The following is a 23,071-nucleotide window of genomic DNA, read 5'->3' as shown; positions in this document are numbered from 1 at the left end:
TTACACTGTGGTGGTATTGTTGTTGTTGTTTTTTTTATTATTTTATATAGGGATCTCTTTTAGTCCAACTGGGCTATTCTTCCAACATAAAAACATCACTTTAAAGGATACAAACAAGAAACGGACAGTTTATACAAGTAAGACCCTTAAAACCCACAATTAACTCATACATTGTACAGCACACAAAATAACATTAAAACAATATATCATCATAAATATTTCTATCATCTCAAATTAACTTACGGTATCTTTTTTTAAACTATTCTTAGCCATTATCATATTGGTGTTAGGTAGTTTATTCATCCTTTGACAAGCTAAATTATCTTTACTTCTTCCACCAATGAGTTTAAATAAAAATTTAAAAAAACAACAAACAAAGACCATAATGATCATTTCATCAGTTCATATGCTGTGCAGGATAAAAATAGTAATGATGCAATAATCATGTCAGAGAACAATGCAAATCAAACAAATCTGGGTGTGTGTGCTGTCAAATGATTCACTTGTTTGATGGATGACTTTTGGGCCATGGCTCCCTCTTGTGGATTTAAAGAATACTGACGGACATGGAATCACAGTGTGGCTCTTCAGTGGAGTTTCTTTTGACACACAAAATGTCAAATATCAGTAACACTTGTTACTTGTAATGTAGTAGTTACAGGCATTTTTTTTCAAGTGTTTTAATGTACAGCATTTGTCATAAATTACCATATGAAGTTTTGCTTTAGTCTCATCCATTTTCTGTTTATACAGCAGCCTCCGCTTGGAGGAGTTTACAAATACATTAATGAACACATTCATAATTACAAAATGTTTACATTCTGCTCATCAATGCCGTAAGTTGTTAAGTGTTAGAAATTGGTGTCAAATAGACTTTCAGCACACCCTATGTTTTTCTGATTTTGCTTTATAAACAAAAAACTCCCTGACTCTGTGATTCTGTCCCATTAGTTGAATGGCAGCTGTAATTACCAAAATCACCTTCATCAATGGCCAAAGTGTGAATGAACAACTTCTTTGTCTTCCAAATGGTGTTGATTCTTCTTATAATTGTAGACTAAATATGCATATTACATGACATTTAACACCTCCAAAACATTTGTCCTCCAGGACAAAATCTCTTCAGAGTTGATTAATGTGAAGCGATGAATGTGTTTTATGTGATCAGCCATCTCTTTCACACCTGTGGACTTCTGCATCCACCTCCACCTCCCTTCTTATACTGAGAACTATTCAAATGACTCTTTTCTGTCCTTTTTTTTTTTTTTTTCTTTTTTTTGATTGAGACACGTCTCTTGTCGCCCACGAACGCATGTGGACAAACTTCTCACACATGGCTCCTTTCACTCCTTTTGTCTCGCTCCCTGCCCTGAGCATTCTTTTCCTTGGTTACCAGTTGTCATGGTTTCAGAAGGCCCTGTAGGCTAAAAAACGGGAGGGATTAAAGGCAGCCATTTTGGGGACAGCTGGGCCAGGTTGGTCCCTGTTGCCCCCTGTCCCGCTCCCAGTCACTTGGGAGGGGGGGGGGAGAGGGGTGGCATTGTGTGAGGATTAGAGCTTCCTGTGTGTCAGCTCATTACATGGGGTGGGAGGAGGGGGGGTGGGGGGTACAGGGGTGAGCAAAAAGAGTGAGGGAGAGAAATGAAAGAGAAAATGAAAGCGAGTGCGTATGAAAGAGCGTATGACACAGAGAGGGGAGGGAAAGGCAGGGGGAGGTGGGGGGGAGGTGGTGGCCTCTACAGCTGCACCCTCAATCACACTCATACAGGCTCTGATTATCCTTTTCTCACACACACACACACACACACACACACACACACACACACACACACACACACACACACACACACACACACACACACACACACACACACACACACACACACACACACACACACACACACACACACACAGTAGCGGGGAACTGAAACATATTAAAAGACACTGAAGGCAAAAAAGGCAGAATTAGGAGACAGCTAGCCCAGCGGCCCAGACAAAGGACCCCCCGATCCAGACACACCAAGGGCTGGAACAAACAAGCAAGCTGACCAACCGCGTACATGCAGGCACACACAGAATAGGAGTCATGCAAACAGAATACTTAAACAGATAAATTAATTCACAAAGAAGCAGGCTTAAACTGAACCCAAAAAATACCCAAAAAAACATAGACGAGCAACAAACTTCTCCTCTTCACGTCACCATTGTTTTATTTATCTTTTGTACATCACATGGGTGGGATGGGAACATATTTTGTCATTGCTACAAGAAAAGGGTTTACAAAGCATACAAATACTAAACTGGACAAAGCAGGAATGCAGTGAGTGCAGACAATTTCTGCAGGAGCAGAAAACTCTCAAGTGCTTTGAGAGAGGAGAGCAGGGGGTAGAGGGGGGGGGAAGGAGAGATAAAGGAACGGGGGGGGGGTAATAACGGACAGGGCTCATCCTTATTGTCAGTTTGACACTCCAGATAGCATCAACAACAAGAAAAAACATTTACAATCATCAGTATGAGGAAATTTTACAGCTAGAAGTACCAGGACTGTTCACAAAGGTAGTAACACAATCATCGCCATCATTATTATCGTCATCGTGGTTATCATCATTGCTAACGTGTTTAAGATGTTTCGTCAGCACAGGATGCAGTGCAACTCACAGTGCAACTCGGCACATCAGAAACATGCTTTTAGCAGCATGGCATTAAACAAAGGAAAGAAGAAAGTAACAATAAAAATGCATTAAATGTAAAGGAAGCACAAATTTACAAACATTGGCCATTACAAATTTTTGGCCTGTTTTGGTATGGAGTTAATCTTGTGAAATGCTGGACTGTCCCTCTTATTCAAATCAGCTTATACAGTGTATGTGCTGAAATAGGTGTCAGCAAAAAAAAAAAAAAAAAGCGCAAACAATTAATTCTCATTGTGACAATTCTGTGACGTGTGTAAGATAAGGCCTCACTGTGGTCTTTGAAATACAAAAATACATAGCTAAGATACTACATTCACAAATCTCTTGCAATGGGACTACAATACAAACTAGATCTATCTACCTAATACAAAAGATAAACATGAATTAGAATCAATAACTCTAGAAAACGATTCTCATTCTATATCAAAAAAAAAAAATACATTCCCTTGTCAGGACCCTTCTTAAAGACTGACTGCAGTCACTTAACGAAACTAACTCTACATAGTAGTGTCCATAGGCTCGCCCGCCACACTAGAAACCACACTGATTGGTAGAGGATCTGTGCCATCACCTTTCTCTGGGGATTTAGCCAATCCCTGCTCTTCTTCCTTCTGTACCTGATTCTTATTGGTTGTATGAGAGCCGCGATCCTCCACAATGTCTGTGTCATTGGTTTGAGCCTTGGAGGGGGTATTGGTCAACGCTCCAGGGTGATTTTTCATGTGGCCCTGTTGATGAGAGAAACACAATAGCCATTTATTCACAAGTCCGGAAGGATTAAATCTTTAATTGACATAAAAATTGTATTTCCATTTAGAAAATTCATATTACAACATAGAAATCCACAATATCCTTAACCCTTACCTTAAGTCCGCTACGGCTGGCGTATGCCTTTCCACACTGGGAGCAGCTGTAGGGTTTGTCAGAGCGAGGAGGCTGGGCCGGTGCTGGGACAGAGGGCTCTGGGTCCTCTGCAGGCTTTTCTTGCACGCTACTACCCTCCTCCATCGGAGCATCCTTCGCCGGCTCTGGATCCGGGACTGGCAAAGGCTCTCCGGGTGTGGTAGTCTCACTCTTGCCATTGCTTTGGGCAGCATCTGTCTCTTGTGCCTCCTGTGGTACACTGCCACAGGCCTCTTCTGCTTCGGGAATAACTTCGGGGCTGGCAGGGGGGGTGAGTGCAGGTGAAGCATTTGCAGCTGGGGGTTTGGGGCTAGAATCCGCACTTGTGGTAGGTTTGTCTGTGGAGCAGGCTGCATCGTTATTAACCCCTGTATCCAGCGTGTCATTTTCTACTTGAGGCTTTGAAACACAGAGCGATAGAGGGGTGTCATCTGCCTCTGTGTCTCCATTCACTACAGCTGGATGAGAACTAGCTGAGGGTGCTTTTAAAGGGCTGGTGCTGCCCAGGTCAGCATGGGTCTCCTCCTCAGAGTTCATGGGGCTACCATCAGCTAGGGTGTTGTTTCTCAGACGCAGGGGGTCCTCGGCTCCCACTGAGGGGGGATTACGGGTCAGGGGTGGGCTAACACTGGGTGTTGAGCCCTCTGATTCCTCTGTCTTCACAGAAGTGGCATCAGCAGCTGTGGATTTCTTAGAAGTGGACCCTGAGTTTAGAGCATCAATTGAAGACTTGGAGCTTGTTGTTAAGGCCAGAGGAAGGAGTTGTTGGGCTTTAGAAGGAGAGTTATTTTCATGCTCTTTGAAGACAGCATTCTCTGTTTCTTCTGCGTCGTCAGCTGGCATATCTTCATCAGGAGGGATTTGCCCTCCCAGGTGCAAGCGGATATGGTGCTGAAGAACCAAGGCATTGGTGAACTTGCGTGGGCACAACGGGCAGGAGTTCAAAGCTCGGGAGTTAGCCGGTCTTGCACGGTGAGTGGCCAGGTGGGCTCTGAGGCTTCCCTTTGTGGAGAAGGAACGACCACACAGCTTACAAGGGAAGGGGCGCTCTCCCAGATGTGTCGCTTGGTGCAAACGCAGCGCTCTGGGGCAGCTGAGGACTCGCAGACACACGCCACACTGATTAGCAGCCTGGGCGGTAGGCAGAGAATGAGTAGTCATGGTAGTGCCTGAGACTCCCTGGCTGGTCATCAGTCCAGCAGCATTGGCACTTGGGCTCAGGCCTAGAGCAGCCAACATTTCCCTGCGATAGGCACTGGAGGTGGTGGACAGGTCATGGCCGTGTGTGTCGCCATGTGCTTCAGCAAGGGTTTGTGCAGAGCTGAAGGAAGAAGAGGCCCCCTTTTCAAGCTTCTGTACAAGGCGCTGCAACTTGGAGGTGTCTGAAGTCTGGGTAGAGGTGGTGGGAGAAGATGAAGAGGGGGAGGAGGTTGATGGTTTGGGGAAAGGTGGAAACGGGAAGGGTAGCTGATGCGGCGAAGTGAGGTGTGAGGCGGATGGATGTCCTGGGGGCCGGAGAAGTGCAAGGTGGTGAGGGGAGGTACCTTCAGGGAAGAGAATCTTGGGGAGGTGGGCCAGTTGGGAGTATGGGGAGGCTGTATGGAGGGTAGAGTGAGGAGGTGTGTTTTCATCAAATCGCTGCTGCTTTGCTCCTTTGAACTGGCTGCCCATGGAGGAGGAGGAAGAGGAAGAAGGCAGTCCAGTGCTAGATGCGTTGGCAGCAGCTGCAGCCGAGGCTCTGTTCAGCTGTAGCAGTGAATGGGCTGTGGATAACAACGCCATGTCCACTGACGGCGGCAGAGGTAGAGAGGAAGGCGAGGGCCGGGCAGATGCACCTGATAGGAATCCTAAAGCCATGTTCTCTGTCATCCCAGGAATGCTTCCTTTCACTCCATTAAATGACTCATCATCATCAGCTCGCCGTTTTCTTCTCCTCTGGGTAGGGACAGGAACACTCTGTGGTGGATCTGATAACGCTGGTGGCAGCAGGGAGAGGGACAGCTCTGGGTTCTGCTCTCTGTGTCGCAAGAAATGGGCTTTGAGGTTTCCCCTGGTTGTAAAACGGCTCAAGCAGACTGGACACTGATAGGGCCTTTCACCTGTATGCGACCTCAGATGGATCTGGAGTGATGAATCGCTGCTTAACACCTTCCCACAAAAACGGCACACATGTTGAGGACGTCCTGCTGAGGAGGCAGAGCCTAGAGAGGAGCTGGGCTGGAGATCCTGGGAGTGGCTGGTGGTAGGAAGGGGGGGAGTCTGGAAACTGATACCATTGCTATGACCAAACGAGGAAGTGTTGGATGATTTCTCGTGGAGGTAGCGCGGTGGTAGGCCCAGTGACAAGGACAGAGGGTGCAGGGAGGCAACAGAGGAGCTGATATTGGATGAAACAGATGAGGAAGAGGTAGAGGAGGATTGAGCTCTGCTGCCATTAACATGTGAAGCACCTGATTTAGAGACAGAGGGCTGGGGAAAGAGGGAAGATGGAAGGCCAGTCAAAAGCAATGAGGCTGTGCTTACTGGTGTGGCAGTGGAAGGGTGCGTTGGTGAGGAAGATGCTGCTCCTGTAGACTTCCGGTTGCTGTCCCCACTGGCCTGTGTGTTATCTTGGCCAAAGACGGCACCGCCGAGCCTTAAAACGTGCCTACAGATCTCCTCCGTTATCTGCATCTGGTGGATTTGCCTCTGCTGTAAAACCCTCAGCTCCTCTAGGAGTATTGCCAGGGTTGGCGACACATGGATCTGTCCCTGCTGCCCCGGAGAGCTGGAGGGCTGCTGATGACCTGGACTGGAGCTGTCGCGGTGCAGCGGCACAAACTGAGAAGACGAGGAGGAGGAAGAGGAGGAGGTAGTGGTGGTGGCTGAGCTGCCCATTGGTGGGGAGGTCATGGTGGAGTGAGAGTTTCCTTGGTGGGACAGGCTGTGGGAACCTGAGGTTTGACCCAGGGGAGGAGGTGAGTGAGTCTGGGATGACAGTGAGGGGTGAGGAAAGTCTGGGGAGAGGGAAGAGTGGGTGTTTGGGAGGGATGTGGTGAAGGAGGCAATGTGGCTGGGCCAGTGGGGAGGAGGCGAGCTCTCGCTGGGTAAGGAGGGCGCGTGGAGCCCACCAGGGGATGGGCGAGGGGCCAGAGGCGGCTGGCAGTCTTGGAGAGAGGTGGGGGATGAGGACGAGGAACCCGACGAGGTCACTTCTGAGCCAAGAGATGTAGCTGGTGACTTCATGCCCAGATGTTCATCTGAGGATTGACAAAAAAAAAGGAGATTAAAAAAAAACAACTTTCTGTTTGTTTCTTTGCAGGGTCATTATTATGCAAAACCCAGTCTCCAATATCAGCCCAGACATCCAGGTATGTAAATTAATTTAAACACTCTACTTCAGTTACAGTCTGTTTATTTCATTGATTCCAATTATTGTTTACAAGTTTAATTTGCAAATGGTGTGTGTGTGTGCATACCAGAAGATCCTGTAACGACTTCAAAAGAAATGCCTGCTTGGAAATGGCCTTGAACAAGCAAATAAACAAGTGGAGGAAACTCTGCAGTCTATGAGTCTTTGTAATGTCTTGTCTCAATCTGTGCTCTCCGGAGCAAAACTCCTCAAACATCTTGCACACACAAAAAAGCTTACAGACCACCTTGCTGCTATGGCAACACATTTTAGAGGACAATGGGCATCACCAAGACAACCCATAACCCCTCTTAACCCACCCCCCTCCCTACAGCAGTTACGTCTTTCATCTCCCCATTCACCCTTCCCCCCTTACGTCACAGTGGAGGTCATGGGTCAGGCCACGCTAAGGGTTCTGGGCACTGTCCAGACACTCTGATTGGTCAACTAATCTCACCTCTGCTGCTTGGGGGTCAAATTCTTTCAGAATCTTGAGCACAGAGTGAGAAAGGGTGAAAGAAAAAGAAGGGGGGAGGGTAACAACAATGGAGAGACAAACTAACTATTCCCTCCTGGAGTGATATAGTGATGGAATGAAAGACTGTACCTCAGTAAAATTCCTTCACTGTGTGACTTCATCACAAACCCTAAACCTGCAGGAAAAACTAAAATATCTCCTGGGCTTAACTTTCCTTCTTGTGGAAGTTTACCTACAGAGTCTTAGGTGCCTGCACTTGAAGATATGACCTATTGCAACAAAGAACAAGTGCGAGAGCAATCTCTCTATCCCCTCTGAATCTTTTTTTTCCCTCATCCATCTGAGCCTCCCCCCCACCCCCCCAACTGTGTAGGAGTATACAGTCAATAGGGTTGAGGGGGTGAGAAAGAGGGAGAAAGAAGGGGGTGGGAAGTATTGAGAAGGTGGAAAATGGGGGAAGAGGGGTGCATAAGAGAGAAAGGCATGGACGTAGAGCAAAAGAAGAGAATAGAAGGGTGGAAGATTAATCTTTTCCAAAAACACTGCCTTCCCTTCCCCCCACCCATGCACCTTATTGTTAGCAAATAAGAGAGTGCTCTATACTAATCAAAGACCTCCAGCAGGCAGCGCTGAGCAGCCTGTTGGTTTCCTAGAGGACGAACAGCACATGAAAATGGCCACAGATGTATGTTAGTTAATCCTACTCTATTCATTTCACAGGGACACGTTTATTGGCCCCGACTATACTGCCCAAGGCCTCCATTTAGTGGGGCCCATTACAGTGAATGGCTGAGCAGGAGGGGTTTCTTTAGTTGACAAACTCTGATCTTCAACTTTTTTTTAAGTCTGTTAAATCAGGTGCGTTTGGTGGAATGCGGCCCTGCGTAAATAAACTTGCGAAAATGGCCGCACTCGAAAAGGAAACCACACAATAAATAGCGCACGCACATTCATGCAGGTTACGTCTAAACACCAAAACTTTTTGCTATTGTTAAGCTCTCTGGCGATGTTTCAGACGCCGAGAGTGAATTCCGTGCTGCAGTGTTGTGATGATCGCCGTGAAGTTGCAGGACGGTTGCACTCTTTCAAAAGATTTAAGACAAAAACGCATGCACACTCGTAAAGATGTTTACTCACCGTGAGATAGCAGCCTTGGGCCCCCCGGATCCGCGTTAACTAGATGCTGGGGTCGCTTCTGCTTCCGGCGTGACATGATTCACTGCGACTCAGACAGAGAGGGGGGCATCAGTGGCTTGAATGGCAGTAGGCACGTTTTTGCGCACTTGGGAGCGCTCCTTAAACCATCCAAGCATCTAAAGTTCAAAAGACGCGCACATCATGCTTTTTTAAAGTCCCGGGATTAAAAAGGAAATTTAAATTTGTGTAAGATCACTTCTAAATTAAACGAAAGTTAAAAAAAAAAAAAAAATAGCACATAGGTGTTGGAAATCCGCAGGTCCGCACCGTGTCATATGGAGCCGCTGTGAATGCGTGTGTGTGGCTGTTTTCTAAAGTCTCTTCTCCCCCAAAAAACTTGTCCAATTTGCGCCCCTCCTCTACCACTGCTGCCCCGCTGCATGCACATACAGGGAACACACACACACACACACACACACACACACACACACACAGACAGACACACAAACACACACACACACACACACACACACACGCCATACACACACACAGACACAGAACCACTCCTTGTTCTTCAATGATATTTGCATTTCAATGGCGTGTAACACACAGCCTCCCTGGTTCTCTCTTTCTCTCCAGCTTTATTTTTCTTTACACACTCACACAGCAGCTATAAACTTTCAATAAAACATGACAATTAGGTGTCAAAGCGGTTGGATTGCTTAAAAACGAATTGAAATGGGCGTTTAGAATCGGCTATTTTGCTGAGGATATGCTTAAAGATATACCATAATTATTGGTCAAATTAAGATGCAACAATGTGTCTAAAAGAAGTCTTAACAGGTGGCTCATCCATCAGGTGACATCTGTTCAGGACCCCCAGGTGTACTGAAGCTACTTACTTATTCTCAGTGGATTAATAATGAAATCATAGCCATAATAATTGACTTGCGAAGTAAAAAATCCGTCTTCCCAGTGGTGTTATCGTGCCAGATGAGGAATGAATGGGCGATATTTCTACCCTTTGATTTCCATAGGGCCAATTATCAATAACAGTGAAGGGAGTTGTGTGCAAGCGGGGCCACATAGCCATTCCACATGGATGTATTTTGTGTGTTATCACCAAGCGTATAATACCCCCCGCCCCCCCCCCCCAAAAAAAGCATCTTACACTGGAGCTCTATTTAAAAGGCAGAGAATAGATGGGAATCTTTGACAATGGCGTGCTGGACACAGTTGAGTGAGCATCTCCCCTCTCTCACTATGAACCCCCGGATCCACTGCAGCACAGCACAATGCCCCTCTTTCACCCCCCGCCTTTACTCCTGTACCACGTGGAGAAATGGATAAAAGAGAGAGAGAGAAAAAAAGTGAGAGAGGAGGAGGAGGAGGAGGAGGAGGAGGAGGAGAAGGGGAGGCCATATTTAAGTAGGTGTCTCACATTATACATATATCCACTCAGAGGCTGTGTAAGAAAATAGGGCATTATTTGACTTTGAGGGGGGGGGGGGGGGGGGGAATAACTGTCATGTTTATCTAGGATTACAGTTTTGGACATAAAGTGTCTCACTTCATCTAGGTTAATCATCACCTGTATAATAAACAGAAAATAGTGTAAAGTCGAACAACAGGTTGCTTTTAGTAGTACAAAAAAAGTGGAGGAAATCGTCAGATTATTTACTTAAGTAGCAATACCACACTAAAAATACTGCGTTAAGTTAAAGTCAAAATTTCAGTTAAGAAAAAGTGCAGGAGTAGCCTGCTACATATAAAGTAAAAGTACTATATATATATATATATATATATATATATATATATATATAGTATATAGTATATATATATATAGTACTTTATACTATATATATATATATATATATATATATATATATATATATATATATATAATTTATTATAATATATCAATATTATTTAATCTTTTTTTTTTTACAAATATTTTGTCTTTTCTCATCCAATTAAGTATTCATAGACTTAATGAAGGTTCATTTTTAAACGTCTGAAGTAAATGTTTTGAGCTTTTGCGGTTGAGAGTTTGAGTTGCAATCAGCCAATCAGATGACAGTATTCATTTAGCGTCACCCTCCGTCACCTGCTGAGTAAGGCCTTAACTAACTGGTAGGTCGGTACCTCCCGAAATGAGTGAGAAATGAATCATAATATTACGTTAAAGTATACGTTGTAGTTTTAAACGTCAAAGCCTTTGTCAAAAGCAGCCGTTGGAGCGGATTTATCGGTTCTGTTTAACCAGCTAACCGCTAATATTTAATAGCAGTTGATGTAGCATTAAGCTAGCTATGTAACCTAACCTTAGCCAAACTACATGGCATTCAGTTACCTTTTCATACAGCCAAGTTATGATTTGTGGCATTAAGTATTTCCATATCTATAATATATAAAGAGCTAAGATATTAAAAAAAATTAAATGTAAAGTTTGAATGATAAAAGAGGACTGAATGGCAGAGTTAGCCCAGTAAGGTTAACGCTAACATTCTTTAATTGTTGCTTCAGGAGTCAAAATACCAAAAAAATAATGGGAAAGAAATCAAATAGCACAAGTCAATCAAAACACACATTAACACTTTAGAAATTGTTACCACAGGTCTTGTGATTTCCAGTTCCCAAATTTCACCAAATAGGACTTTGATGTCTTGAAACCTCCCAGGATCTGATGTCCAAGAGCGTGTGATATGTGTAAACCCCACACACTGCTAAGAAATCTAATTTAATAACCTGTTGCTCCCACATTGATTTCTTTATTTGTCTTTTAAACTTAAAACTGTTTGTGATTGCCTCATAGAACCTTCAGTTAATGACTTGGCCATGTCTTTCTGCGACGACACACTCCTGTGCAACTTCCCAAAGTGTCGGTCCAAGCTGTGCGGCTTCGCCTGGGTCACAGCTTGCTCGCACGTCTTCTGCGATCAGCACGGGTCCGATGCGTTCAGCCGCTCCCCGGCCATCTGCCCGGCCTGCTCCTCTGCGCTGTCCGGGAAGCTGGACATCGTGAGGACGGAGCTGTCTCCCTCTGAGCAGTACAAAGCCATGGTGCTGGCCGGTCTGCCACCAGACGTAGTTCTGGACATCAGCGCCCGTGCTCTGGCCTTCTGGAGCTATCAGGTCGAATACCTTTCCGTTTGTATCCATATGAACATCGTGTCAAATCGTGTCTTGAAATGTCTTTTTTGTGCCCAGTCTGGTTGTCTTTTCCTCTCCCCCCCCCCGTGAAACATCCAGCTTGTCAGTGTCTTTTGTAAACAGGTCCATCAGGAGCATATGTATCAAGAGTACAGTCTGTCACGGGCTGAGGCCCAGCTGAAGCAGATGGAGAAGGTGTTGACTCAGCAGAACCAGAGCAGAGAGCTGGAGCTCACCAGCATGAGGGGGGAAATCGCCTCCCTGAAGAAAGTAAGCCACGATTCTTAAACTCGAGCGCAGCGCTCCGTGGTCATTATCTGTGCGCGATGAAGACATAGAATAGGGAGAGAGAAACACATACGTCCAATATATGACACATTTACGAGATCCTATTTCCTTTCAGGTGATGGAGGAGTATAAAAGGAAGTACAGCGAGGTGTCCGAGAGGCTGATGGAGAGGAACAGGCAGTACCAGAAACTACAGGGGCTGTACGACTCTTTGAGGCTGCGCAACATGGTGGTGGATGTGGGGGAAAGAGACGCGCTGCTACACCCAGGACACCACGACTTCAACACAGGTAAGAAAGTTCTTTAAACAACGGGTACTTGGTCTTTTCGTGCAGGAGATGAATTAAAGAGAGGATTAATCAGGCCACAGATTAATGGATAATCAAACATATTATTAGTTGCCGTCCAAAACAATACGTCTGGCAGGAAAATAAGCTGTCCCGCTTTTATTAAACCACTTGTTGTGTCACACAGATTCATGAGAAAAGGAAGGAAGCAAACAGAGAATTATGTTAAATAGCACAAGGGAAGACACAGCTGTTGGTGTTTTGTCAAGAAGTGGTCATTAAGAACCCAACAGTGGGAGTAATGAGCTGATCATCTATGTAAGGACATTTTACTCAGTATAACAATGAGAGACATCCGTCAACCCCCCCCCCCCTTGCGTGTCACCCAGGGGTGGCTCGGCCGGCGACTCCCCAGAGAAGCCCTCAGTTCCTCTCCGTGGGCCACGATGGGGACAGCAGGTTCTTCTCCTGCCTGGAGGCCGACGGAGCCAAGACCTTCTTCCAGTTCAGCTCCCCTGCCAGGGAGAGAGGCCGGCCCTTCATGAAGAAGCACTGAGTCAGCAACAGGTTTCACAACGGCCGGAGCGTAGTCACCGAACTAAGTGTTCAAATGTTTAGGTATTCATTTAGCTGGCAGTGTTTGCCCCGAGTTCATTGTTGTAGTATTTATTGTAATCTTGAACTAAACTAGGCACGAAATCTTAACGTTCAACTTTTAAGTCCAGGTCTCCACCGAACATTTGTGTCAAGAAGTATTTGACAAGACAACTTAAAACTCCCTTTACAAAGTGCACTGCCTTACAGTCTTCTCTATTCATGTACATTGCGAAAATAGGATATTAAAAACGTAACCGTTACCTCGTTCCTTTCAGTATTTTCATGCGTGATTACTATCTTAAAAGTGTAACATTTAGAGGATTAAGGGGGAAAGTCTAACCCGAACCTAAGCATACATTTACTTCATAGTAAGAAAAACCCTGATACAGTACATATGTTACTGAATGAATAGCAGTAGGTGTTCAGTCATACACATTGTGAGAACAATTTAGGCAATTCGGGTTAAACCCGTGCAATTGGTTGGTTGTTGATTAAAGGTAGGAGACCCACTGAGGTCTAGACTTGTGTGTACTGGGAGGATTTTCACTGCATAACAACCCCAGACTGTCTTTTGTGCAGATTTGTTGAAAACGATATGATGAGTAACAATGTAGTGAAACCTCTGACCAATAGGTCTTTTTCACAGTAGGAATACACAGGCATAAATAAGAATTATCCATTCAGCTGCTTCATTTTTAGGGTCTTATTGGGACACAAAAAGAAATGTAGTAAGACACCACACAAACAATGTGTTTAGGATAAAAAGGATTTTTGTTCAAAGGTAAACTTAAATCACAATTCTGACATCAAATTATCATCATCACAGGTAAATTAATTTACAAAAAAAAAGAAGAAAAAAAAAGAACTGTGTTGTTGTCATACAACAGAATACAAAAAAAAGAAATATTTATAAATATAAACAAAATGTCCATCTAAAGACAAAGTAACATGGCGCCCTATTTACAAAACAACACATAGAAACAGGCACACACTTTGGAAACTTTGACCTTCCATAATTATCCAAATTCTTTCAAAATCCAGGAAAAACAAATTGGTCCTCTTGCTGTACTTTCTGCTGCTCGTTCGGCTCATTCGCTCTGGGGCTTGTAGCTGACGGAGGCGGCGATCTGACTTTGCACATTTTGTTTCTTGCCGTTGACGATGAGGAGCAGAGGGGAGTCCACTCGTATACTCCTGAAGTCAAACGACTGCCGGAGAGAAGAAAATGTAAAAGTCAGAGACTATTTAGCAAGACGCCTTCACATTTTGAGCCGCACACGTGAAACACTGACCTCATCTTTATGTGTTATGCTGTTCCGTTTGACCTGAGGTTCAGGAATAACCACAGTGTCTCCTATCAGGACGCCCCAGCTGTCCGCTGTGTTGTACACCATCACTACTATACATGACTCCTCGCTGTCCACCATGCCAAACGTACTGGAGGGGGGGGGGGGAAAGAATGCAAGAATTTACAACATCACTCCAAAAATCGAAACATCTGGATTACGAGAGCTATTAATGATATAAAAAAAAATAAATAAGCTGCACTCACAAGGCCATGCGACCCTCTGAGGCCAGGCTGAACACCACTTTGCCCAGGGCGGCCATCCCAACGTTGTGGCCGTGCGCGAGGGAGGAAAGAGTCCGAGGCTCCAGGCTGCCGACGCGGCCGGTCGGGGACCGGAACTGAGGGGAGGAGCAGGGACCCATGGCCGACGTGCTGAGGTTAGAGAGCATCGTCCTCAAGCGACGCGCCTTCACCTTCCCCTGAAGAGATGGAAAGACGGAAGGTGAGGAGCGGAGAAAAAAGAAGAAGAGCGAAATGGCTGTGCTCTGCTGCCACCTTGTGGTGAGAAAGTGATCAAAATATGTCAACAACGGACTTAAAAATTCTCTGGATCCAGCTTCTCAAATGTGAATATTTTCTGGGTTTCTTAGTCTGCTATGACAGCAATTTAAATATCTTTGGGTTTTGGACTGCTGACCTAAATAAACAAGACCTTTTTTAAAGACATCACCGTGGGCTGTAGGGTCTCCATACCTTGTTCTGTACGAGTTCTGTGACTTTCACCAGGTACACAAGCAGCTGCTTCTCTCTCTCCGGAGGCTCCTCCCAGCCCGGGTCGAGCGCCGCGGCTCGGCTGTAGCCGCCGAGCGCGGACCCGAACATCTCCTCGTACTGGAACAGCGTGGCGCGGTTGAAATGCAGCTCCGGGTAAGACGAGGCAGCTCTGTCTACTTTCTCCTACGAACGAGGACGAGAAGGAGTAAAAACATTACGATAGTGCAATTAGTGCCGATAGATTTTTAACATGGTTAATGCTCAGTCAGCACTCACAGATTGCGCATAGGCGCTTAGAGCTTGTTGAGACAACTGGGGGTTCTGTCCGCAGGTGAAGAACAGGGACACATAGGCGTTTCCCAGGATGTCTGTAAAAACAAGAACACGAAAGACAGTTTTAGGGCAGCGCATTATTTGAACAATCATTACTTCCCTCTAACTCTTGTTCTCTGCTCGCTGGTGGTACCCAGACGCTCTACTCACACCAGGACGTCCCGTCTGTGACATCCAGCTGGACGGCTTGTCGGGCCATGTCCACGCTCTTCAGCACCTGCTTGCCATGCGCGTCGCTGTCTGCCGCCGGAGACTGTCTCAGCACCATGGACAGGTTGCGTAGAGACACCTTGTTTTTGCTCTACAGCGGTGGCGGATAAAGCACAAAGACAGATGAGTTAATAACGGAGAGCGAGCGTAGACAGAAGTTCCGCAGGAGCGTTCACCGCGTTAAAAACACGTCCATCTCTTATACTGTCGTCAGCGTACCTGTTGTAAGGCTCCGGTGAAGCAGTTCTTGGCACCCATCAGGTCTCCTTTTTTCCAGTACTGCTCCCCCAATGTGTTCCAACCTTCGACCAGGCCAGGCTCCAGCTTCACGGCCCGGGAAAGGCACTCTTCCGCTACAGCGCTGAAGTCTGGAGCTACATTCAGACACCTGCCCTTCTGCAGCAGAAACTCCGCTTTGTGTTTGAAATGATCTGTGGGACATTCGTGAAGACAGAGGTACGGTAAGTGTGAATGATATTCTGCAAATGAAGAGGCTGAAGCGCCGTCGTGTAGAATGGAAGCACTCGCCTTCTTTCTCCTCCAGCTTCTTTAGGGCCTTTTGGATCTCCTGCGCGACATCGCTTTGTTTCCTCCCAGCTTCCTCCACGCTGTGAGTCTCAAAATAGCAATCTCTGAAGTTATACAGTTCATCCACGAGCTCCTGTGATGGAGGGAGGGATGAGGGGAGATGTTGTATTTGTTCTTGACAGTGAAAAATAGACCAAAAGGGACATTTCTCACTGTACAATATTGAGTTGGGGCAGCTATACTGTTATTGTGTGATACCCACTTTTGTGATTGTTTTTCAAACAGTAAATCACGCATTAAGAACGGTCAAATCTGAAACCATGGCAGTATTTGGTTTGGATAATTAACGTTCATAAAAATGATAATTAATTTTCAAACTGTAAAGCATTAACAGTGCATTAAGATCCACATTCTCCAATCTTCAGTTGTTGTTGTTGTTTTTACAGAAAAGCTGCCAAACAGACTTAGACAGTGGAGTTTTAAAGAGGCGAGCATCAACCAGACAGAGAGGAGGGTCTCATGAAAGAATCTATCGAGTTGCATGATGGTAATTGTAGGATCCAGTGTTCATGGATGCTTGCTTGACCCATAACTGGGTCTGAAAGTCAGGATGTCAGCCTCTGTTGCTTTGATTTTATAGAAGCACAATGCTAAATAATAGAATAACAACTACCATTGTTGTGACAGAACACGAAATACAGGTTTATCTTAACAATAGGCAGTTCTAAAAAGGTGTCCATTGTTACAAATGCACCTGCATTTGTACTACTGATGCAAATGTCAACAACAAAAAATGCTTAAGGTCTGCAACCTTGTTCCGACTTACAACAACAAAGCAGTGCATCTCTAGTAGCAATCCTTTGTGCATTAAGCCAGGAACACTGACAATCTGCAACTAAGCAAGAAGTGGACAGATGCAAGCTAAGCATGCATATAAATAATAACGTATCTGGCGATTTGATTGGATGACCGGACAGTTTAGAAGTTATTCTACCCATAGAATAAGAAGCAGGGCACTCATACACCCGACACACTGTCAGAAATAAAGGCTGAATACTAGATGAGGTCTGTTAATATGGCATTTGTTGTAGTAACGAGTTGTCCAGCGAGCAAATTACGAGGACACGCGCGACGCTGAGCTCACGAAATGTCAACAAAACACGAGGGAATATTAGTGAATGTTCGTGTGAATAATCGAGAGCAAATACCTTCATCATTTGCAGCTCGCTCTTCTCTTTCACGGGCTCGCCACTCTTCTCGTCTTCCGCCATCTTTGCTCAGCAGAAACAGCCTAGTAACGTAACGCTGGCGAGAGGAGTACAAGTAAAAGTACGCCAAGTTACGAGACGAGTATTACATATAATGCTCTGATTATAATATCATGACAGAAAACATTTCTTTACTGAAATAGTGCGAATTAAATTATTTTTTAGCATAGAGGAAATATGCTTTTAATTTTAACGGAAGCCGGAAGTTGGAGTGGTCAGTACGTACCCAAAATGAATCCGACAAATAGTTTTAATTGAATTAATAGTCGTTGCTAAGACACAGCTTTCAGAACCGGCTGATAATAGTATATTTTATTTATTTATTTCAGATAACATGACCTCAAGGACGGTTCGTTCACGCGGCACCAGTCACCCGGAACGTTTCTCGCGCAAAATGCTCGTCGGACGCCATTTCGGGACGGACCATGCATTTATTCGCTCCCGTCAACAAGGCGGACAAGTGATCAACTTTTGTTTAAGATTCTCTTCAGTGTGAAGCGGCCGTCGGTGTCGAAATCCAGTCATGTCGGACACGTGGAGCAGCATCCAGGCGCACAAGAAGCAGCTGGACTCGCTGCGGGAGAGGCTGCAGCGGCGGAGGAAAGACCCGGCGACGCTGTCCTCCGGTACGGTCAGGCCAGAGAGAGCGGGTACCAGCAGGGCGGCAAAGAACCATTGTTTTTGTTGTTAAGTAATCAATGGAGTATTTATCCGATTAATCACGTAGTGATTGAGTCTGAAAATGGTCAGGAATGAAGACAAATGCCTCTGTTTTATCATTATTAATCTTATTGTTTGATTATTTGCATCATGAATGAAAATGACGATTGTGTTCTTGATTAATCGAGTAATTGTTTGGTCTATAAAACGTCAGAACACAGTCCCATGTCCATCAGTATTTCACAGAGCCCTCGTTATAACTGGTTTTGTTGGACTAAAAAAAAGGTCCAAAACCTTAATAATACCCGATCACAGAATGGAAAGAAAAGCAGCAAATATTCATTTGGTGATAATTTTTTTTTAGAATAAACCAGAGTTTCGTAAAAAGAATGACAAACAATATAATTAGTTGTGAAATTTGTTGCTGATTAATTTCTTGATGAATAACTTATCCATTCGTTTTGTTCTTCCAGAGGTCTGAAATTTAAAGATATTCAACTTTCACTGACATTAAACAGAGAGAAGCAGAAAATCCTTACATTTCAGAAACTCAAACCAACTTATTATTTCCCCTTTGCTTGATAAATAAATGGTAAATGAGGGAATCAATTATCAGAAAGGTCTCGGCTACAATCATTTGCTGTAAGGCTGCATCGTTGGATGTGTTTTCACATCAACTGTGGAAAGACTAAAAGAAAGACTGTTCAGTGTTACGTTACTGTTAAGTAGTTTTTCTATATTAACATATAAATAGAGAGATTAGTCAACATATATATTTTACAAGATGTTCCTCAGTCATTTTCCGGGGGGATTTGAAAATCCAGGAAACAAGAGGCAATCTATTGAAAGCTTTTTTAAATGAAGGAATTTACCTTTTTGTTGCACCAAAATTCATCATTATGCTTTTTTGGACTTCCGTTCCTCCTGAGCAAATTCCCCACATCCAGGTGAAATACCGAATAGAAGGCTGGAATTCAATGTTTTTGTGTAATTCATTTCACTTTGTCACAATTGATAAATTATCAGCAAGACCGTTTTTAAAAGGAGGGTGTTAACCTCTGTTGTCAGACGGTGGAAGCAGCACAGAGGGATCCACGGCCAGGAGTGACAGCCCGGCTCCGACAGCTCCGCTCCCCACTCAGGAGGAGACGGAAAAACCACCAGACCCTGAGCTAGAGAAGAGGCTGCTGGGATATCTCTCTGATCTGAGTCTCTCGATGCCAACGGACTCCCTTGCCATCACAAATGAACTCGGCGTGAGTCCTTGTCACAGGAACGTTGTGTGTTGAGCGTGGCTGTGTTCTATGAACGACGTCATATTTCTAATTTCTTCCTCTGTTTGCTCACAGTCTGAATCGGCTGTCAGTCACGGAAGCATCCAGAGTCTGCTGCTTAAGTTCTCTGCTCAGGAGCTCATCGAGGTCCGGCAGCCCGCCTCGGCCTCTTCCTCTGCTACTTCCTCCCCCTCAATCGTGGTAGCAGTGGACCACACGAAACTATGGGCCATGATCGGGCCCGGGGCCGGAGCCCAACGGACCGGAGTCAAGAGAAAAGCGGAAGATCAAACCCACCACAAAAGAGCTCCGGGCCAGTCGCCCTCACTTCAGAGCTCCGCGTCTCCACCGCGCACCTCCTTCACCTCCGTGACGCCGGCCTCCTCCTTGCAGCTGGCGGGGCCCTCGGCCTCAGGGAGCGGGGCCGATAAGAAGGGCAGGAGCAGCAAAAGCCAGTCGTCCCATTTAGACATGGAGATAGAGAGTCTCCTGAACCAACAGTCCACTAAAGAGCAGCAGAGCAAGAAGGTAGGAAGGTTTAGGAAACTGACCAATAGCTCGCCTCGTCTCTTCCAGCCGCCAGAGTTCTTACATTACAGTTAGTCTGGAGGGGTGCTAACTGATGTGGTGTAATGCCATTTATGTCTCCAGATGAGCAGAGAGATTCTTGAGCTGCTTAACGCCAGCACAGCCAAGGAGCAGTCCATCGTGTTAAAGTTCCGATCTCGCGGCCGAGCTCAGGTCCAAGAGTTCTGCGACCACGGGACCAAAGAGGAGTGCGTGCGCTCCGGGGACACACCGCAGCCGTGCACCAAGTTACACTTCCGGTCAGTGTCAGCAACTCTTCTGCTCTGTTTTTACGTCACCCAACACGATAACGATGTTTCTGTCGGACTCTCCACAGCGGCAACAGATTTTTAATCAATTCGGATAAATACCCCCATCGGCCTGAAGAGGTCACTATAATCAAAGTTTATAACGTACTACTCCCATCAGAACTCCAAAACTGAACAATGTTCTTGCAAAACAATGACACGCCTCATGCTAATCATTTCAATAAAGCTTACTGCTACAATATGATTTGATTTTAACCGAGTTGAAAAGGAGAATGCGTCTGGTTTTCATCTCAAAGTATATCATTTGTGGAGGTTCTCCTCATTCTAAATGATGCTCTGTGGTATTGGTTTTATAACCGGTGGTCGGGAAAGACGTCTCAATATAAATTTATCATCAGATGTGAGATCAAAAACAGATTCTGTTGCATACAATTTAGTTTGTTTTTGACATTTTTTTATATAATTATTGAATTATTTCCTCGTGAAATGTTTGATAATGTAATGCCTTTCAGGCAAGTTATTGAAATTGAGCAATCTGAAAGGGATGAAAGCGTATTTAAGGGTCTCAAGTGGACTTGAGGTTAGGAAAGGAATGTGTGCCTCGGGGATAAAAATCCAAATTTAATAAACTTGACTGACATTTGTGCATGCAGGGTTATTTGCCTTCCAGTATTTTAACCTTTGTGCTGAAGAAGAAGATGATTTGTGGGGTTTTTTTTCTTCAAACCTGAAGTTGTTCAAATATAATGATGACGTTGCACGACTGTGTTTATGCTGCTGATTTGATTCGTGACGCATAACATCTCCTTCAGTCGCATCATCAACAAGCACACGGACGAGAGCCTCGGCGACTGCTCCTTCCTCAACACGTGTTTCCACATGGACACCTGCAAGTACGTCCACTATGAGATCGACAGCCTTCCGGAGGCCGAGGGGAGCCTGCTGGGGCCCCAGGCCGGAACCACAGAGCTCGGCCTCTGCGCAGGGGACGCCGACAGCAACGTGGGCAAACTGTTCCCCTCACAGGTGAGGCTGAGAGAGGACGGATGAGGAAAGACGGACGTACCGGCGCATTTTTTTGGCGGGCTATGAAATTGACAGAGGCTGTTTTTTCTTTTGTTTTTTTTCCCTTTGCAGTGGATCTGCTGCGACATCCGTTTCCTGGACGTGTCCATCCTCGGCAAGTTCGCTGTGGTGATGGCCGACCCTCCGTGGGACATCCACATGGAGCTGCCTTATGGTACGCTGACTGACGACGAGATGAGAAAACTCAACATCCCCATCCTGCAAGACGACGGCTTCCTCTTCCTCTGGGTCACCGGCAGGTAACTACAACGACCCAAACCGTCTGGAGAACGTGTCCCTGGAACCGAAGACCGACATTGTAAACATACGGATATACTGTCTTCTCTTCTTACAGGGCCATGGAGCTGGGCAGAGAGTGTCTCAGCCTTTGGGGGTGAGTCTCTCCTTCTGTGCATCCACTAGCATCAAACCATCACTTTGTCAGGACACCGTTTCATTTCTTAGAAAGTGTTCTGCTTTTTTTAAATTTATGTATTTATTTTTCAGCTATGATCGAGCCGACGAAATCATTTGGGTGAAAACCAACCAGCTGCAGAGAATCATCCGCACAGGAAGGACGGGCCATTGGCTGAACCACGGGAAGGAGCACTGTCTGGTATGTCCGTCCAATTGTCCACTTCCTGTATACATCTGAAATAGTCTTGTCGTCTTCTGAGCGAGCCGGCATGAAACTGCTGAGCTCCGAGCTGAAGGATTCTGGCCTCCAGGAGTTCCTACTTTTTGCACGTTCATTCTTAGCAGTCAGAGAAACCTTAAGCAACAGATGTTTAGTCACACAAAACCATCTGAGAAACCGTCAGTGGACGCTGTTAGGAAACAGGGCAGGCACTTTGAAACCACTGTCCATCAAACTATTGCCGTAGTGAGTCGTATGTAGAGCAAAAACATCTTGTCCACGTACGCTAACCTCTGTAGGAGCCACCACTTGACGTTGCGTAACGCACAAGCCACGCCCATAGCTGCCAGTAGCATCTTACCGCATTACTTGAAGCCCCGACCAGGTGGATTTTATTGTGACATGTGATCCTGCGATTTTTTTTTTCGCGACATCCAGCTGCCGTGCAAAGGCAAAGAGAAGCCGCCAAATAGCCAGAAGGTGATATGCAGCAAGAAGCTGACGCCAAGAATGCTACAGGTTCATTCTTTGTCAATGTGCCGTTCAAAGTTGTGACACATAACTGCCTGAAATGTAAAACGTACCGTTTGTGTCTCCCTCAGGTGGGCGTAAAGGGAAACCCTCAGGGATTCAACCGAGGTTTGGACTGCGACGTCATTGTGGCCGAGGTAAAATCTTTTGTCGTGCATTTCTGATTTCTACAGCATGAAGAAGATTCCATCCCTTCATCACATCTCAAACTCTCTCCTCCAGGTCCGCTCCACCAGTCACAAGCCAGATGAGATCTACGGCATGATAGAGAGACTCTCGCCCGGCACCAGGAAGATCGAGCTTTTCGGTCGACCGCACAACGTCCAGCCCAACTGGTAACAATACATCACGCTTCAATGTGAAGGCCAACAAACCGTTCTGCTTATGTTACATGTGCTGATGGACCTCCCCCCCCCCCCCACTTCCAGGGTAACTCTTGGAAACCAGCTTGATGGCATTCACCTCTTGGATCCTGATGTTGTGGCTCGATTTAAGAACCGCTATCCAGACGGCGTCATCTCCAAACCCTAACCCCAAACACATGCAGCGCTGGCTTAATCATTGGTCACAGGTTTGGAAGAAGTTTGTCTATAGACTGTGTTTTTTTTTTTTTTTTTTATACCAGTGAACCCATTTCTTAAATAAATGTTGTGAACAAGATACATTGTCTGTGTCTTGGTTAAGAAATGATAAATGCGTGAAGAAGTATTGTTAATCACTTTTTGGTGTGTCTTTTGTCA

The 23,071-nt window shown here is 45.5% G+C and overlaps 4 protein-coding genes across 5 annotated transcripts; 2 read left to right on the top strand and 2 right to left on the bottom strand.

Moving 5' to 3' along the window:
* Positions 1-2,200: 2,200 nt before the first annotated feature.
* Positions 2,201-8,971, bottom strand: si:ch211-212k18.5 (sal-like protein 2). The gene is made up of 3 exons (XM_068728405.1): positions 8,603-8,971; positions 3,558-6,835; positions 2,201-3,421 (listed from the first exon to the last, which is right to left on the bottom strand). Exons 1-3 carry the CDS (start codon positions 8,676-8,678, stop codon positions 3,191-3,193), a joined length of 3,585 nt encoding a protein of 1,194 aa, XP_068584506.1. The 5' UTR covers positions 8,679-8,971; the 3' UTR covers positions 2,201-3,190.
* A 1,717-nt stretch (positions 8,972-10,688) lies between these two features.
* On the top strand, positions 10,689-13,187 carry LOC137886011 (E3 ubiquitin-protein ligase CCNB1IP1). Of its 2 annotated transcripts, none has more exons than XM_068728391.1 (5): positions 10,689-10,735; positions 11,418-11,737; positions 11,879-12,025; positions 12,159-12,333; positions 12,720-13,187. In XM_068728391.1, exons 2-5 carry the CDS (start codon positions 11,441-11,443, stop codon positions 12,884-12,886), a joined length of 786 nt encoding a protein of 261 aa, XP_068584492.1. In that variant the 5' UTR covers positions 10,689-10,735; positions 11,418-11,440; the 3' UTR covers positions 12,887-13,187. The 2 variants fall into 2 exon arrangements, with proteins under 2 accessions (XP_068584492.1, XP_068584491.1); XM_068728390.1 differs by having other exon boundaries at positions 10,722-10,759.
* On the bottom strand, positions 13,171-17,403 carry ttc5 (tetratricopeptide repeat domain 5). Its single transcript, XM_068728389.1, has 9 exons — positions 17,269-17,403; positions 16,061-16,193; positions 15,752-15,963; positions 15,473-15,623; positions 15,266-15,357; positions 14,969-15,172; positions 14,480-14,694; positions 14,220-14,364; positions 13,171-14,135 (listed from the first exon to the last, which is right to left on the bottom strand). The coding sequence occupies exons 1-9, from the start codon at positions 17,329-17,331 to the stop codon at positions 14,016-14,018; spliced, it is 1,335 nt and encodes a 444-aa protein (XP_068584490.1). The 5' UTR covers positions 17,332-17,403; the 3' UTR covers positions 13,171-14,015.
* Positions 17,404-17,696: 293 nt separating this feature from the next.
* On the top strand, positions 17,697-23,046 carry mettl3 (methyltransferase like 3). Its single transcript, XM_068728174.1, has 11 exons — positions 17,697-17,954; positions 19,057-19,244; positions 19,338-19,790; positions 19,914-20,089; positions 20,911-21,124; positions 21,236-21,423; positions 21,519-21,557; positions 21,671-21,779; positions 22,403-22,468; positions 22,554-22,666; positions 22,760-23,046. Exons 1-11 carry the CDS (start codon positions 17,852-17,854, stop codon positions 22,860-22,862), a joined length of 1,752 nt encoding a protein of 583 aa, XP_068584275.1. The 5' UTR covers positions 17,697-17,851; the 3' UTR covers positions 22,863-23,046.
* The last annotated feature ends 25 nt before the right edge of the window (positions 23,047-23,071 follow it).

Source organism: Cebidichthys violaceus, unplaced genomic scaffold (assembly GCF_023349555.1).
Source record: "Cebidichthys violaceus isolate CVI_PGR_0920_01 unplaced genomic scaffold, fCebVio1.0.p SCAF_41, whole genome shotgun sequence".
Classification (NCBI taxonomy): Eukaryota; Metazoa; Chordata; class Actinopteri; order Perciformes; family Stichaeidae; genus Cebidichthys; species Cebidichthys violaceus.
Note: the sequence above shows the minus strand (reverse complement) of the source record. Positions and strands in the feature narration are given on the sequence as shown.

Bases quoted from the DNA above. Each gene is read 5' to 3' on its own strand.
- LOC137886011 (XM_068728390.1), top strand. The intron at 11,738-11,878 runs GTCGAATACCTT...TTTTGTAAACAG, and splicing joins TGGCCTTCTGGAGCTATCAG to GTCCATCAGGAGCATATGTA. The intron at 12,334-12,719 runs GTAAGAAAGTTC...CGTGTCACCCAG, and splicing joins ACACCACGACTTCAACACAG to GGGTGGCTCGGCCGGCGACT.
- ttc5 (XM_068728389.1), bottom strand. From the start codon at position 17,331: ATGGCGGAAGACGAGAAGAGTGGCGAGCCCGTGAAAGAGAAGAGCGAG. The intron at 15,173-15,265 runs GTGAGTGCTGAC...CCTCGTTCGTAG, and splicing joins TAAGCGCCTATGCGCAATCT to GAGAAAGTAGACAGAGCTGC. The intron at 14,136-14,219 runs GTCAGTGTTTCA...TCTCTCCGGCAG, and splicing joins GCATAACACATAAAGATGAG to TCGTTTGACTTCAGGAGTAT.
- si:ch211-212k18.5 (XM_068728405.1), bottom strand. From the start codon at position 8,678: ATGTCACGCCGGAAGCAGAAGCGACCCCAGCATCTAGTTAACGCGGAT. The intron at 6,836-8,602 runs GTGAGTAAACAT...GTCAATCCTCAG, and splicing joins CCCAAGGCTGCTATCTCACG to ATGAACATCTGGGCATGAAG. The intron at 3,422-3,557 runs GTAAGGGTTAAG...TCTCATCAACAG, and splicing joins CCAGCCGTAGCGGACTTAAG to GGCCACATGAAAAATCACCC.
- mettl3 (XM_068728174.1), top strand. From the start codon at position 17,852: ATGTCGGACACGTGGAGCAGCATCCAGGCGCACAAGAAGCAGCTGGAC. The intron at 21,424-21,518 runs GTAACTACAACG...CTCTTCTTACAG, and splicing joins TTCCTCTGGGTCACCGGCAG to GGCCATGGAGCTGGGCAGAG. The intron at 21,780-22,402 runs GTATGTCCGTCC...TGTCTCCCTCAG, and splicing joins ACGGGAAGGAGCACTGTCTG to GTGGGCGTAAAGGGAAACCC.